Source organism: Carassius auratus, chromosome 2 (assembly GCF_003368295.1).
Source record: "Carassius auratus strain Wakin chromosome 2, ASM336829v1, whole genome shotgun sequence".
In the NCBI taxonomy this organism is placed as follows: domain Eukaryota; kingdom Metazoa; phylum Chordata; class Actinopteri; order Cypriniformes; family Cyprinidae; genus Carassius; species Carassius auratus.
Window position 1 is genome coordinate 19,724,355 of NC_039244.1, and position 16,765 is coordinate 19,741,119.

General features: G+C 36.3%; 2 protein-coding genes across 4 annotated transcripts; one reads left to right on the plus strand and one right to left on the minus strand.

Moving 5' to 3' along the window:
- Nucleotides 1-330: 330 nt before the first annotated feature.
- On the minus strand, nucleotides 331-4,773 carry LOC113119367 (cyclin-L1-like). 2 transcript variants are annotated; one of them, XM_026288805.1, is made up of 11 exons: nucleotides 4,451-4,773; nucleotides 4,066-4,140; nucleotides 3,873-3,982; nucleotides 3,451-3,568; nucleotides 3,290-3,354; nucleotides 2,198-2,297; nucleotides 2,010-2,114; nucleotides 1,772-1,913; nucleotides 1,587-1,686; nucleotides 1,220-1,315; nucleotides 331-1,102 (listed from the first exon to the last, which is right to left on the minus strand). In XM_026288805.1, exons 1-11 carry the CDS (start codon nucleotides 4,688-4,690, stop codon nucleotides 769-771), a joined length of 1,485 nt encoding a protein of 494 aa, XP_026144590.1. In that variant the 5' UTR covers nucleotides 4,691-4,773; the 3' UTR covers nucleotides 331-768. The 2 variants fall into 2 exon arrangements, with proteins under 2 accessions (XP_026144590.1, XP_026144582.1); XM_026288797.1 differs by having other exon boundaries at nucleotides 1,220-1,318; nucleotides 4,451-4,771.
- Nucleotides 4,774-12,445: 7,672 nt separating this feature from the next.
- On the plus strand, nucleotides 12,446-16,727 carry LOC113119419 (pentraxin-related protein PTX3-like). 2 transcript variants are annotated; one of them, XM_026288903.1, is made up of 3 exons: nucleotides 12,446-12,631; nucleotides 13,621-14,178; nucleotides 15,029-16,727. In XM_026288903.1, exons 1-3 carry the CDS (start codon nucleotides 12,502-12,504, stop codon nucleotides 15,643-15,645), a joined length of 1,305 nt encoding a protein of 434 aa, XP_026144688.1. In that variant the 5' UTR covers nucleotides 12,446-12,501; the 3' UTR covers nucleotides 15,646-16,727. The 2 variants fall into 2 exon arrangements, with proteins under 2 accessions (XP_026144688.1, XP_026144677.1); XM_026288892.1 differs by having other exon boundaries at nucleotides 12,447-12,631; nucleotides 13,618-14,178.
- The last annotated feature ends 38 nt before the right edge of the window (nucleotides 16,728-16,765 follow it).

Consider the following 16,765-nt stretch of genomic DNA (forward strand, 5'->3'; position numbering starts at 1 on the left):
TAACGGGAGCGATGTATTTCTGCAAATGGCAATAGGACCACTGGGAGGAGCTTGATTTTTTCACAGATTATCGGTCTCATATTCTACTGTCAGGACATGACAGATTTTACAAATATGTAAAAAATATATTTTTACAAAAGTTACCTACTGCAGCTTTAATGATATAAGATGGGTATGATTAGTAAACTGCAAAACTTTACCTGAGTTAGCATTTATTCTGCATTGAAACCGTTACACTAACAGTGACATGAAAAGATCCAATGAGTGTTTTCTTTAGTTTGAAGTAACTCAATATACACACCATTTAAAGTAAAACAAATGTCCTCAGAATTGGAATATAACATCATTTTTATTTTGTGTAGACAGATGAATACAAAGTCGTCATCATAAAAAATAAGCTTTATTTGTACAGGGCACAAACAGCTGTGCATTTGGAAAATATTTTACAGGCACAGGTCTCATCTGCTCTTTCCTGTGCAAATGGGATCCCTGATATAGGCAGATATTTAGCAGTCTGTTTGTTCACTTTCAAGTTTCACGTAAAACACAATTGTCAAATACATAAAAGGCACCACTACCTTGCCTAACTGAACTCTGTATGAGTTGGTCAGGTGCAAGAACAATAACATTGAGAGAAAATCCACTTCATCACAAGGTTTACTCCGGGGAAACATTGTATTGAAGCAAGCATTTTTCCAATCTACAATTTAGTCCTGTAGTCCAATGCCATCGTAGTTCTGTCAGTTTCATTCAGCAGTGCCATGTGTCTCATCTCCGGTGTCTGCGTCCAGAATGTGACCTGCTCTGGTGTTTGCTTCGTCCCTGATCATGTGATCTGTCACGATCACGTTCACGATGGTCCCAGTGGTGCCCGCGATCGTGCTTGTGTTTCACATAGTCACGGTCACGCCCTCGTTCGCGGGAATTGCTGCGAGATCGGCTCCGTGATCGCCTCCTTTTGTTGCTATTCCGACTAGAGTCACTCTGTCGGTCTCGTTCCGTCCTGAGCTGTGTAACTGGCGAAGCTCTGTGACCTTTGTGTTGGCGTGGTGATGGGCTGCGGCTGCTCTGAGAGCTGTACGTTCCCGAGTGGCTCCTCTGACTAAAAATAATAGAACATCATGTCAGCAGCAGAAAGAATAAATCTATTATTTTAAACATCAACCTGGTGTACAGGTATAAAATATCACTTGAATTGAAAGTGCACGGTGTAACTTACTGTCTGTGTGGAGAACGAGATGGCGAGCGAGATCGTGAGCGAGACCGGCTGTGGTTCTTGCCATTCTGAAACACTTTGCCTTCCTCCTTTTTCATGCTGCTATACAAGAAAGATAAAAATAAATGAACAAAATAGGGATGGGCAGCAGTGTTGATATTTACCAAAGCAATGTTTAATAGTTTTGGTTAACTGAAATAAAATAAAAGCTAAATTAAAATTTGATCGAAAAACTAAAAACACTTTTAAAAGGCATAGAATTTTTCTTAAATACTAATAAATGTAATTTTTCATCCCAAAAGGGTAAAATAAAACATAAATGATTAAATTTGGCATTTGCAACAAAAAAAAATTGCATTTTAAAACTTACCCATTTAAGGGGCTTTTTGGAAACAACTGTCTGTTCTCAGACTCCTTCACCAATTTAGAGTTTGGCGATTTCTCTTCCATCTTCACTTCTCGTGGAGAAGCTGGAAAAGGAAAACATTTTAGCTGCCTGTGATTTGATCAGTTAAAAAGCTTGTTTAGTAAAAAGCAAACAGAATAAAAACTTACAGGGTTTTGATGCTGGGGAAAATCCACCAATGGCAGCAAGAGCTGGCGTGCCATTGGGATTCTGTCCTTTGGCTTTTAGTCTTGCCTCTTCCAGGGCCACCTTCCTCTTTTCCACCCGTTTTTCAAGCTGTTCACTGTTAGGCTGAGAGATGGATGGAGTATTAACCACAGCATGTATTAACAATTATTAAAAATAAAGATTATCAAACATGTGCCAAGTTAATAAAACTCAAGCTACCTTTTCTCTAGAATAAAGCTTCATCGTGCTGATACATATTTCTCTGATGTGCTCCTTAGTAGCACCGAAAACAAGATACCAGTGTGGCTTGGAAGGAAGAGGAATCTGAAGAAATACAAAAATACATGATGAAATAAAGATAGAGACTGAAATAGATAAAGATAAGAGAGATAGATCCAAAAATGTACCTGTAGTACTCGAGCAGCGAGGTAAATACAGGCACACGCAATGGTCTCAGGTTCAAACCGAACAAACACGTTGGTCCGGAGGGCATCGTTCATATAATTCCTGCAAAACAAAGAAACACCTATGCAACACCTGCCATGCTCTCTCTCTCTCATATGGCTTCTGGAGGCTCTTAAACTTCATGTCCTTTCCCTAACTTTTTGAAATGTAGCCATGATGGTGCCAACAGTATAATCTTAAGAAATTTGAACAAATAACTGAAGCACAAACAAAGCGCATGTGTTACAAAATCGAAATTTTCAAACCCCCTATCAAAAAGGTGAGGAGAGGCAAGAATCAGTTAATGGTGGATATCAGGGACAACTTACAGTAACAAAATTCACATGAACATGATTCATATGAAAAAAAAAAAAAAACGACATACCATTTTCATTGCTAAAAAAAAATTTGAGAGCATAAAGCGCACAACTAAGTACTAGCACTCAAGCTCTGTGGGAGGGAGAAAAAGAAAAAAATCCTGGACCCCCCAGCAAAGCCAAGGCCTTCCATTCAGAGAACCTCCACTGAGAGCTCTCACTGGATTGGCTGGCAGTCTCGAAAAGCCAGCCAATGAGGTGGGAGGGGTTCCTGGGTCTTGTGCCTGAGGAGTTCGGGTGTTTTCTGTGACACTTACCACCATGGGCTACCCTTTAATCAAAGAGTAGAGAAAGGACAAAGTTAAACAGAGCTCTCCATAAGCCTTAACCTCAAAGATGTGCAAGAAATCACCGAACACGCAACCTACAGAATATCTCTGCATTTTTACTACAAAAAAACTGTGTGATGCCAGAATGATGTGAACCTATCTTACCTTTAGGTATACTGTACTATTATACAGATTATATATAATGCAGTGTTTCCACTAGGTCCTGTTGATACTCAAGTACCAAGCGCTTTCACACAAGTTCAAGGTCTTATCAGCCAATTTTACTAGTGGAAACACGGCATGAGTCCAACCATAAATCTGATGCAAAGTCTCCTCTATAAGGGGAAAAAATTCCAAGTGATCATTTAAAGGGCATTTTTGTGAGCTCCAAAAACATAGAAACACTTACCATGCTGTCTGAACAAGCATCTGATTCTTCTCACATTCAAGAACTTGAAGGTACATGACTATAATCTGAAAGAGTTGAAAATGAATTAAGGAAATTTACTGGATTTTCACACACAAAAATATATACCAGATAGCAGCAGAATTGTATAAACCAAAACTTACCTTGTGTGGATGTTTGACATGTACACAGAACCCCAGTTCCTTAAGGACACGGCGCTCTGCTTTGATCAGTTGGTTCTTGGTGTTGATGTAGTTTTGATCAAGGACAAGAGGGGTGCTCCTGGTTCAACACAAAACGGCTGTTATAATACGTTAAATATGATATATTATTAGAAAAACATAGCCTCTGCTTTATTTTATATTCTCTTCACAGATGATACTAACATGTTTATAATTATAAAGAAAACATTTTATAAAAACAACTCAATAATCAGACTAAGTCATCAGTAGATTTCATTAGATCCAAAGTTTTAGCTAAGCACAGCAAGTAACCAATGGAGTGGAAATTCTACAGGTTTCATCTACTAAATTTCTTGGGTTAATTACTAAATTTCTAACACTAATAATAAAAACAATCAACTTACTTTTTGCCCTTTCCTTGTTTCAAATGATGGAAAACGTTGATCACATCCCTCACTCTTCTTGGCGATTCCTCGATCTTAGATGCCAAATTGACGCAGGCCATTGCAAATATCTGTTACAAAGTGACAACCACATTAGGTCATAATCTGGGTTTAAAAAAGGGTTGATATTTTTTTTTTTGTATCTCTGATTTACCTCAAAGCTGTGCTTGATGAAAGACTTCGAGTAGAAGAATCGTTGAAAAAGGACTTGTCCAGTCGCCATCGCCACCTATTCAAAATACCAAACAATAAATGAAAAACAATGGTCATGTCAGTTGCTTTACATAAAAGCAACCCTACTTGTTAGACAACTAATAGTAGAGCGGCAAATAATCCACTTTTAATTACATCCCAAAATAGATTTCACGGCAGGCACTCTCTGAAGGACCCGCTGCCGCTGGAAAACAAAAGGCCGCCGGTTTCACTGTGCCGGTAACGGCTAGCCAGCTAGCCGTGCTAAGGGTGTCGTCTTACACGTTAAGATCATTAGGAATTAAACTAACGGACCAAATAAAACATTAACAAATTTAGATAGTAACCTGTGGCAGACGGAGAAGAATCCCGGCGGACTGGATGAGTTCACAGCCCAGAATCCGCAGGTTTGTCTCAGTCTCATTGTCGAGGCCATCCAGCATGGACGGGGTCGAAGAGAGACTCTCCTCCGGTATAATCGAGCTATCGATGGCCAGAAACACCTCCGAGTACACTTTATCACCGATCAGTATACCTTGGCTATTTGCTGGAGTGTTCACATGAGGAGATAAAACACCTAGAGACATCTTGATGGAGTATTTCGGTTTCACAAAACGTAGACCTTTCGTCTGCCAGGCGGAAATGGCGACGTTTCGTAATTGACGCAATACATCAACGGATGTGACGTCAATGGTTCTGTTGCAATGGTGAAATCCCGTAGAATACCGACCTTTCCCGTTACGGGAGGGTTCTTTTGTCTGAAGCAGAGGGAGAACATCTCGTTTTGTATATCCTTCTCTTTCTCTTTTTGATAATGATGACTCTACTGCTAATATAATACAGTGCTTAAAGCAGTTCTTTCCTGTCTAACTCTTCTTAACATTCCAAATCGTTTCAGTTAAAGTATATAATTTTATTACCATAAAGGTACAAAAAATGCTCCAATAAATTAAATTATTAATTTTTTAATTTCGTTTGAAAAAAAAAACTCATAAGAAAATATTCTCTAACTCGCAGCCTACTTTTTCACATTTCTTAGTTGAAATTTATGCATTTCTCAAATCCCTTAGGTTGATTAAAAACCAGAAAAGTAACAGTTTTTAAATCTTATGATGATTTGTTTTGTAAAGCCTCTAGTACATAAGGTTTGCTCTGTTTGTCTTTATGTGCTATTTTTATTTATCTATTTTTTCTTTTATTGTGTTTGTTGAACTTTACATGAAGAGTTTATGTTATTTCATTCCTGTAGAAGTTCTGTCTGTCTTAGTCTGTTCATTGTTTGATGCATTATAATATATATATATATATATATATATATATATATATATATATATATATATATATATATATATATATATATATATATATATATATATATATATGAAGAGTTCAGATGCAAAAGCCTCTAAATGCCATTTGAAATTTGCATCTAAAATTAGGATTTTTATCAAGCTCCTATGCTTAGGTTGAGTCATTTTACTTTAATGGCAATGTGCAGGTCCTTTGCCAGACTATTAAAGTGAAATAACTGAACATAAATATAGGAGCCTGATAAAAATCCCAATTTTAGATGAAAATTTCAGATGGCATTTAGAGGCTTTTGCATCTGAACTCTTCATATATATATATATATATATATATATATTAATCCCATCAATTACCACCATGTTGTGTTAATGTGCTGTGTGGGTGGTGCTGCACCAAATGTTCTCTCAACAATAGTAAATTTTATAATTATATATGTGTGTGTGTGTGTGTGTGTGTGTGCTTGTAATATATAAAAACTATATAAGTCTACACCATTTCCTCATTTAGATAGCTTAGTAAAGGTTTGTGTAATAATTAAAAGAAATGGAATAAAACAACAACTTATTGCCACTATAGAATAACAGATAGATAGATAGATAGATAGATAGATAGATAGATAGATAGATAGATAGATAGACAGACAGACAGACAGATAGATAGATTGATTGATTTCTTGCTATGCCATGCTGTGCACCAGGTCCCCTCAGGGATGTGCTATAATCCATGACTGTGTTGCCAAGTACCAAAGTAATCACATCATCATATCCGGGACCTACACCACAGTGAGGGGGCTCATCACTGAAACTGATGAGACAGCTAACAGAGGGGATGTGATATGCCTAGACACCTGGTCAACAAGACATATAAAGATTGTTGACTTCAGGAAATCTTGTGCTTCCTTCTTCATATCAACGACACTGGAATTAATTTCATACCAGCAAAAAAAAAAAAAGATTTCTGGACTTATATAATACATTTTATTTTCAACAGTGCAATAAAGTACAATACTTCCCTTTATATGCTTTTGCACATATTCATTTTCCCGCGTAATTAATTTTCCTGTATACCTCACAATCCAAAACCCATTCTCAACCTCTCACCTCTTTGCTGTTCAGATAGTGCCAGACCTGAGGTTATTATTCTGTTAAGATTTTTTTACAAATTATATAGAAACAGAATAATTTGGTACTATCGGTGAACATAAAACTGTGATTAACTTTTTTCCACTTTAATGTCTTCATTAGCACTGTTCAGGTTATAGGCCTACTATTTGGCTAGATTTGCTGAGAGGGTTAAGGATAGCCTTGGTCTTTGCTGTGCACCAGGCAGGAAGTAGGAGAGATGCCAACTGTCACTGATACTCATTTTGACCTCATTTCATTTACCCACTTGCCCCTCTCATCTCTCAACCAATATCCTCATGAGATGTGTCCAAAAGAAATAAAGGACATTAAGTTGTGCCAAATTTGCTACCCAACCCCTGAAAAGCACTTCCGATTTTAATAAACAAACGCTTTTTAAAAGATGTATTAAATCCAACATGATCTCTTATTACTGCACTTTTCATAAATCTACTAAATATTTAAGAGAAATTTACAAGGGGCAAAATCATTTATATATATATAGAGAGAGAGAGAGAGAGAGAGAGTTTTTCTCAGTCCAAGTGAAAACATTTTGATGATAATTCTTTTTTTATGTGTTTTCATTTAAAAAAAAAAATATTAAAAAAAACTTTGCCTGTGGTTGTTTTTGTGAAATGCATGTTCCAAGTTACTGAGAAAAATAGTAAACAAGACCTACCCTAGACAAAATATCCTGCTGCAGTTGAAGTTTTGTTATATTCTGTGTAAGATACTTAAAATAGCCTGTTCTTTATGCATTATTATGCATTAAAATGTTATTAAATGCTTTGGACAAATCCGACATTGCAAATAAAGAAAAAGGAAGTACAACATTTTCCAGCATTACATGATAGTTATATGAATTAAGATTATACAGATTATTTTGAAATGTTTCATTTTTGGGAGACATTCTCATGAGGTCTGCAACAGTGAAGCTTCTGTGCATGCCAGCATGTCAACAAGGCATGCAAATAACACCTTGCACACAAGCCGCTTTTTCAGCTGTATACTCAAGAGAGAGAGCCCCATCCCCTTTGCTTCTGAATGCAGTTTGTTACACAATATGTTTGTGACTTCAATATATGTCTCACTTCAAAATACAGAAAATGAGCTCAGTTGGACAGCCATTTAAATTACATCGCATGTCAGTCATGCAAGTGCAAAATGTCATACTCTTTCATACTGGCAGCTGAGCAGCACTGCATAAACCGAATGTCCCAGAGGAAGAACATCTTGCAGCTTTTTCTAGCATAAATCACTCACCGAGACATTTTAATCAGGTAATTATTCATACTTTCTGTCAGTGACAGGGGGATTCGTAATGTACTCCAGATCTGCTGGCTCCTTGAATGGCACTACTGGGATCTGGTTAGGGAACTGTTATGTTTCACCTCACAGGTTCAGAAACGCACACACTGCATCTTTGCTAGGGGTGAAAATGTGATATTTAAAACCATAAATGATGTCTGCGTAGGCACAGAATTTTCTACGAGTGCTTCATTTCACAGTGCAGAAGCTTCATAGACCCGGGAGGAACCATCATTACGAACAAGATATTCTTGAGTGAATCAAATATCTAAAAACCTAAAGTCAAGGGAATGTCATCAGAAGTACAGCACAGTTAAAACTGAACAATACAGCATTTTATGAGGCAGGTTTGAAGTAGCCCCCTGAGACTGGAAAAAAAAAAGTTCTCGCCCATAGCAAGCTTGGCACATACAGCCGTGTGACGTAAATCAGCATGTTTCTGTGTCTGATTTCACGGAGAACATGTTCCTTTCACCTAAGGAATGTTTTTGTTCCTGTCTGCCATTACCCCAAGCAAATTTGATAGGCTGCTTGTAAGCCAGTGATACTAATTGTGATTCTTTTCGAAAGCAAAGTCAGCTATATTTTCTTAACATGCTAATGATTTCCCAAAGCCTGTGGATGTGACATACAGCAGAGACCTGGCAACCGATGGTGAATATTCAACCTGCTGTTGTATGAAACATTCTCAACCTCTCACCTCTGTGCTGTTCAGACAGTGACAGGCTTGAGGTCATTTTTTCATTCCTGAATGTGTGTCAGAGGAGGGAAGCAAAGTTGAGTTTTTTTTATTCAAGTGTAAAACCCCTCTGGTAAATGGTATACACTACAGGTTCCTTGTTGTACGATTATTGACCTGGCCTGCAAACCAGCTGCATTGCTTTATTGAGATATTAACATCGTCACAGGACACCTGCAGAAAGTTCAGTTACTGTAGGTTATACCTCACAGTCCAAAACCCATTTATAGAAACTGCCCACATCTGGTGTTGCCTGGTTCACGCTGGGTCTAATTCCCACCTCACCCCCAAGAAGGCCCAAAAGTGTAAATATTTCCATCTCCACATGTTCTCAATTTTGTTCTGACTGAGAGTGCCCTGTTCTGTGAACTGAATGCTGAACTTAATCACATGCGATTACTTTTTCTGTTTCTATGTGACACATTATAGTATGTAAACCCCCCACAAACAAACAGTTAAAAGGAGAATGGAATGAAACTCGCTGACAGCAATGATAAATCACTGGAGCAGTGATTTCATAAATGTTCAGATTAGTGATTGCTTCTCAGAATTTCTGTATTTTGGCATTTTTTTGTTATCTGACTGACTTGGTGTAGATAGATCTACCCTTTATAATGAGCAGTGTGTGTGTGTGTGTGTGTGTGTGTCTAAGTCTAAATATATATATACATATATGGAAAAGCATTGCTGTCAGATATTTCTCAACAGAGCTAAAATAATTAAAAATGGTATAATTATACAATGCTTAAATAGTATATCATTTTGAAAAGGAAAACAAATAAAGCTGTCTTTGTTTTTAATGACTTCTGAATTTTAAATGCAAGTTTAAAAGGAATAGTTCACCCAAAAATGAAAAAATGCTGAAAATGTACTCACCCTTAGGCCATCCAAGATGTTGATTGGTACGTTTCTGCATCAGAACAGATTTGGAGAAATGTTGTATTATAGCAGTTGCTCAATGGATCCACTGCAGTGAATGGGTGCCGTCAGAATGAGAGTCCAAACAGCTGATAAAAGCATCACAATAATCCACACGACTCCAGTCCATCAATTAAAGTAAGCAAATGTTATATTGGTTTCTCCAGTGAAAAAGCATTCTTGTCTGAATCAGAGGAGAAATATGCACAGATCAAGCATCGTTTAACATTTGTGTGTGCCAAAGGTGTGAGGGAAAAAAGTGTTCTCTACAACCAAACGATGAAGATTAAATGATGCAGAATATTTTAATATTCTTAACAATATATATTAATGATGCCAAAATAATTAACTGCTATTCAAAATAAACCATGATAAAAAAAAAACTTTTATAAAGGTAAATATACATAAATAACGCTGATATATGTTCAAAGACACTATAATAAATCAGCAAAAATTATATATATATCATAATCTCAAACAGCTTTCAGATACCATCAGGACTAATAATTTAATTTAATTTAACTATAATTTAATGTATAAAGTAGTATATTTTGCAAGTTGGGTGCCCATGAAATTAACAACGTATTTATGTTTATTTTGTTTATGTTATTTAATTTTTGAATATGTATAAAATATGAAACAATAACTTTCATTTTTGGAGAAAAACATAAAAACACAAAAGTAGACAAACACTGAATCAGTCTACAGCTAAATGCTATTAGATGCTATTTTTGTCTGTCTCATAAAAAACTACAGTATATTGCCAACTAAAGGCACACCCAAGACAAGGAGTATTTAACAGATGTTTGTCCTCACCTCAATAAATTATTTGGTTGCGCTTCTAAACATTTCTCACTGCTCATAAGCAGTGGGTGGAGCATTCATTTAAACACGGTCTGATTTATGCTGACAAAAAAAAAAAAAAAAAAAATCTGCTGGAAACAGATCTTCAGGTGTTCCAGCCACAGCTTTCAGCGTGTTCTTTCAAAATGTAGTGAAGTCACATATGCTTCCTTCAACAGTATGAAAGCTGGAAACCAGATTCTTGATATCACGTCATTGTTTTGTATTGTATTTATTAACTTGTTTGTGTTGTTGAGAGTCTGGCCTAAGGGTGTAGACATGACATGCTGAGTCACTCATCGTTTATCTTGATTTATTAATATAAGTTATTGACACAATTAATTCAATATCATGTTGCATCATCTCTACAATATGGCGAATGAGTTAAACTTCAATCAGAGTTGATGCTCCAATGCACCCACAATTAATATTTATAATTGACAAAAAATGAAATCTGTCACGATTTACTCATCCTTATGTCATAACAAACCTATAAGACTTTCTTTCTTCTGTGAAGCTCGAAAATAGAGTTGTGACGTTCGCGAACGAACCGATTCTTTTGAACGGCTCATAAACATGAACGATGGGAGCCGTGTCGCGACTGGAGAGGAGCCGTTCTTTCTATCGTTCTTTTTTCCTATGCGTGTTCATACAAATGAGCTCCGCCAGGAGACAGAACAGTTATAGGGGGAGGGGCGCACCCAGCGCAGGCCAACCCCTTTATAGCGTGATGATATTAGTTATTAGTTGTGCATGCATTTACATTGCATTTTGTGTTCATTTAAAACTTATTTTAAAATCATTAAAAATGTTCTTTTGTGATACTGTACTTGTATAGAAATGTTTCACTAAAAGCTGTTTTCCACAGACATTCATTGCAGCCCACTTTGTTATTGTTCATTGACTTGAAGGGGCTGATGTCCTATTTGCAAAGTTTACAGTAGTAATAGTATGTAGTATGTAGACATTTCCATTTTATTTATTCTAATTTTATCTACTTTAAAAAAAAAATAGTTTTCTATCAAAATGTTCTTGTGTGATAACAATGTTCTTGTGTGGAAGTGTTTGTAGTAAAAGCTGTTTTGCATAGAAATTCATTGCAGCCGGCTTTGTTTTTTATGTTTATTTGTGAGTAGGTATTGTATGAATAACATAAGTCAACGTAGTTTTACACACACACACACACACACACACACTTTGTACTAAAGGTAAATCAAAATAATGATGTCACTGTCTAAGCAGAGGGATTTGTGCAACCCTATGGAATATAGTCGACACATGAGAAATGAGGTAATAATCAATATTTCAGAATAATTCAAACTCAGATATTGGTGTGTGATATCTGAGCTTTAATTATTTGACTACAAATCTCACCTCATAATACCTCCCAGTGATTATTTCCAGGATAAACTGAGATGCTCCCAAGCTGGCTTCTTAAAACTGACTAAATATTTAAAAAGAGCCAAAAGAGCCATTCTTTTGAACGGCTCTTTGAAAGGAACGGATCGCGAAGATCCGGATCCCCTCAAAGAGCCATAAATCCCATCACTACTCGAAAATGTTTTTTGGATGACGTGAGGCTTTGAATGATATAACAGTGAGTAAACGATGACAAAATGTTTATTTTTGAGTGATCCATCCCTTTAAGAATCAGACGTAAAAAAGGTACTGCCATATTCAAATGCTGAACAGCGAAAAGAAAGATATGAAGAGGGTAACTCCTGGACAACATGCAAAGGAAAGCTCCCTCTGGAGTTATTATAGCTACTCCCATAAGATCAAGATTTTTATTTATTTATTTATTTAGCCCAGATCTCTCTTTCTATCCTTTCACCTCGACCTGAGGCAAAATTCTCAATGGGGAGATCCAACTCCTTTCCTACTTTTTCTTTCCACACCCCCATGACAACTTCTTGCCCAACCAGCGGTCGAGGCTGTGACATTTGAGTACATCACATATGCTGCCCACCTCCAACAAAGCATTACTCACACTGTGACAGCCCTGCTCTGAGTGCTGTGTTTTAAAAGAGCTCACTTAGCCTCATGTACGCTCAGGAACAACCACAAGGCATCTTAGTGGCTGTGGAACATCTGATTTACTTCAAAATAATCTGATTATATACAGGGGCAGACTAACATACACACCAGCATTATCATCAGAATGTATGTGCCCGGGGCCGTGCTGGCCCTCTGCCTGCCCTGCTTTCTGAGTGGAAATGTGTTTGGTTATGAATACGGAGAGGATTACTCTGATTCCTACTATAATGAAATCTCCAACGGTGAACTGCAAAGTATGTATTTTTCAATTCCAGATATCTCTTCTTTTTTTTATTTATACAAGTTGCTGTACTGAAATTTTGCTTCTTATTTGACTTTTAAAAAAGTAATCTCGACTGCATGACAAATTATTTGAAAAACAGAAATATTGAATAAATGGGTAGTTTATTTATTTATTTATAAAAAATTCAGGTTAAAATTAACTTAATTAACTTGTAAAGACTTGTATATACATGTATAGATTTTTCTCTATTTTAGTACATTTTTGTCTTCACATGTCAGTTTTATAAGGTCTTGGAAGTGTGACAAATTAATATCAAAAATACAAATATTTCATGTTTTTCAATTAAAATACATTTATGCTTTTCACAAAATGTAAATGTTCTTAATGTGACAAATTAATTTTTATAGAAGAAATATAACATAAAATCTCTTGTCATAAAAGCTGCATGCATATAATTATAAACAATTTGCTAAATATGGCTGTTAAAAGTTTTAAACATGTCACACCACAAAATATGCCAACTTTCTAAAAAAAATCTTTCATTTCAACTATTCAAATCTATTTAAATATCTGAATTTGTAATGCACAGTGCTATGAAAGCATAATGTCATGAGCCATGACCCATAGCTTTCAAAAATACAAAAGTGTTTCTTGATATTTGACATTTACATACCTTTCCGCTGACACTCTCCTGCAAACCCAAGCCTGGAGCTTGAACATATTAACCAGAGGATGCTTAGGAGCATCATAAAAGTTATTTATTTTCAAAGAACTTGCATCTAAAGTGGTTTAGCAAAGTGGCAGTTAGTGATCCTTGTGGCCACTACAAAACCTTTAGCAGAAGCCCTGGGAAGCCCTGAGAGTACAAAGGATGACAACAAATAACACACAATAAGATTATTCATTACAAGTACATTATTATATGACATTTTACCTTTAAAAATTGGTTATGTTGCACCAACACAGAGCAGTAAAACCCACACTCTTTGTTCACAGCAGGAGCTAAACAAATTCAATGTCCGCCTCAAGACCTCTCACGCTGGGACAAACTTTTCATCATGCTGGAGGACTATCAAATGAAGCAAGACATGTTCTTGCAGCAGAATGAAGACATGGTTAAGGCGGAGATGAACTCCATACGGAGGGAGCTCCATAAGCTTAACAACAACAACAACGTGTGTGTTCAGGCCTCAGAAAACACCTGTAAGTGTGTAAGTGAACAGATGAATCGCAGTCTGAATCAAGCCATGGACCAGCTCAGAGAGGCTGCAGATATGTATCAAGCCCAAAACAATGAGACGCTGCAGCAGCTCATTCAGTACAGCAGGAACCAGGCCACCCGTCTCACCAAACTGGAGAGCAGCTCACTGCTGGGAGCAGGTCTGGGGCAAGTGGCCATGAAGTCATTCTCCACTTATCCAAAGGAACAAGAAGCAAGCAATGCAGATGGCGGTAAGCTGGAGAAAGCGCTAATGGCCACCGTTGCAGATCTCCAAAGGATACAAGCCCAGCTAGCCCTTTTCCAACGAGCAACGGCACACCGATTCCTGCCCTCAGGTAGATGCTTTAACTGTAAGAAACCCCTAATCCATGATGATTTCACTGTTTTAAAATTAAATTAAATTAAATTAAATTAAATTAAATTAAATTAAATTAAATTAAATTAAATTAAATTAAATTAAATTTTAAAGGGCATTTTAGTTTAGTGCATGAGGAACAGACAAGGCAGACAAAAATCTATGAGATGAAAAATGATCTATTTATCTTATCCTCAATCTTATCTATTCTGTTGATTTAACTGATCAAAAATACAGTAAAAACAGTAGTATCGAGAAATATTTTTTTATGTATTTTGAATGAATCAATAGAAGCAACTAAAAGTGACAGTAAAGACATAATTTTATAAAATAATTATATTTGTAAATAAACACTGATCTTCTGAACTTTCTATTCATCAAAGAATCCTGAAAAAAGTATCATGGCTTCCACAAAATTATTAAGTAGCAAAAACATTTTCAACAATGACAATATTAAGAACATGTATTAATGACTGAGCACCAAAAAAATTGAGCACCTGAAATAATTTTTGCTGAACATTCATCTCTGGTATCACATGAATAAATTATATATATTTTTTTAGCAGAAAACTATTATTTTTAATTGACCAAATAAATACAGCATATCAGACTTATGAAATTTCTTTAAAAAAATGAATAAAAAAAAAATCTCAGTGATTCCAAACTTAACAATGTTTGTAAAAAATAAAATATCTGTGGCCCTGAGAAATAATTATACATAAATACTTTGCAAATACTTTGAAAACACTGTACTTTGTCAGTACTTTCATGATGATTCAGACTAATAATGAATCTTTAATTTCTTGCTTGCTCTCCCTCTTTTTTTTAAGGCTGTGAAATGGCTTTATTATTCCCAATGCGCTCCAAGCATATCTTCGCCGAGGTAACACCCTCCATGTCCATGTCCCTTCAATCATTGACCATTTGTCTGTGGGCCAAAGTGACTCAGTCACTGAATAAAACAGTGCTTTTCTCTTATGGAACCAAGAAAAACCCTCAAGAGCTCCAGCTTGTTTTGGCAAGACACTCGGTGCTCCTCACAGTGGGTGGTGAGACCCATCTAGTGGAAGCTCAGAGCGTAGTAACAGATGGTCAGTGGGGACACTTCTGTGGAGCTTGGAGCTCAGAGCAGGGGTTGGCCACTTTGTGGGTGAATGGAGAGAACGTTGCCAAAGTGCCTGGAGTAGCCGAAGGGCACGTACTGCCCAGTAATGGGTTCATTATTCTCGGGCAAGAACGCAGCCGGTCGGGTATCTACAGAGATCTGGACTCATCGGTTGCCTTCACTGGAAAAATGACAGGGGTGAATATGTGGGACCACATGTTGGAAGCAGGGAGGATTAAAGAGTATGCCAATCAAGACGGATACTGTGATAGCCGTGGGAATGTGATTGGATGGGGTGTTTCAGAGATCATTCCACATGGTGGCGCTCAATATATCAACTGAGACTGCATGCATCACAATACAATCTTGCACATTAAGTAATATTACATTGTATATCATCAATGATTTTGTATTTACCTTCTTTTTCATTTCAAATAAAAAGCACAGCTTAAAAGGATTTGTTCTCCCAAAACTGAAAATGTGCTGTGTGTTTATTCACCGTGAGGCCATCCAAGATATAGATGATTGTCTTTCTTCAGTAAAAGAATAAAGAAGATTTTTAGCTCAACTCATGATCCCTGGTGATTCAAAAAATGCAAGTCAAGGGTACAGTCACTTTGAGAGAAAAACAGCAGATATATAAAAAAAAAAAACTAAATGAATCGCTGTGGCTCCTGAAGATATAGTGAGGTCTAATGTGGTAAAACAACTGGTCTGTGTGAAACTGAATGTTCCAAATGTTCTGAAAGTGAATATTATTTACAACATCATTACCTATAATCCATGCAGTTTCGGGTTCTTAAACAGAGCCATCATTTCACTTCATAAGACCTCAATATATCATCAAGAGACACAATTTGAAGAATTCATTTTGTATTTCTGTAACTGCTTTTTTACTCTTAAAGTGACGGTATTCATTGGCCTATATTTTATGAATCACCAAGGACCAGCTAAAATCTTCATTTCTGTTCTACTGGAGAAAGAAAGTCAAATAAATCTTGAATGACCTGGTGTTTCATTTTTGGGTGAACTACTCCTTTAAAGGGATAATCTACACAGAAATGAAATTTCTGTCATCATTTACTCACCCTTGTGTCATGTATGATTTTTTTGTATGATTTTTCCCCCGTGGAACACAAAAGAAGAAATTTTGATATGTTTCTCAATGAGTTTGTCCATACAATGAAATCCAACGGGGTGCAATGGAATTTTATTGTATGGACAAAACAGCTGAAACATTTTTCAAAATATCTTTTGTGTTCCATAGAAGAATAAAAATCAAGCATGTTTGGAAAGACACGAGCGTGAGTAAATGATGACACATATTATTTATTATTTTTTCAATTTTAGAAGAGAATTGCATTACCATGTAAATAAATTAGTTAAATGAGTAAAAAGCTAATAAATTCTAGCGGTGTGGCTCAGTGAGCATAATTAATGGACTACAAATAGAACTTTGTTG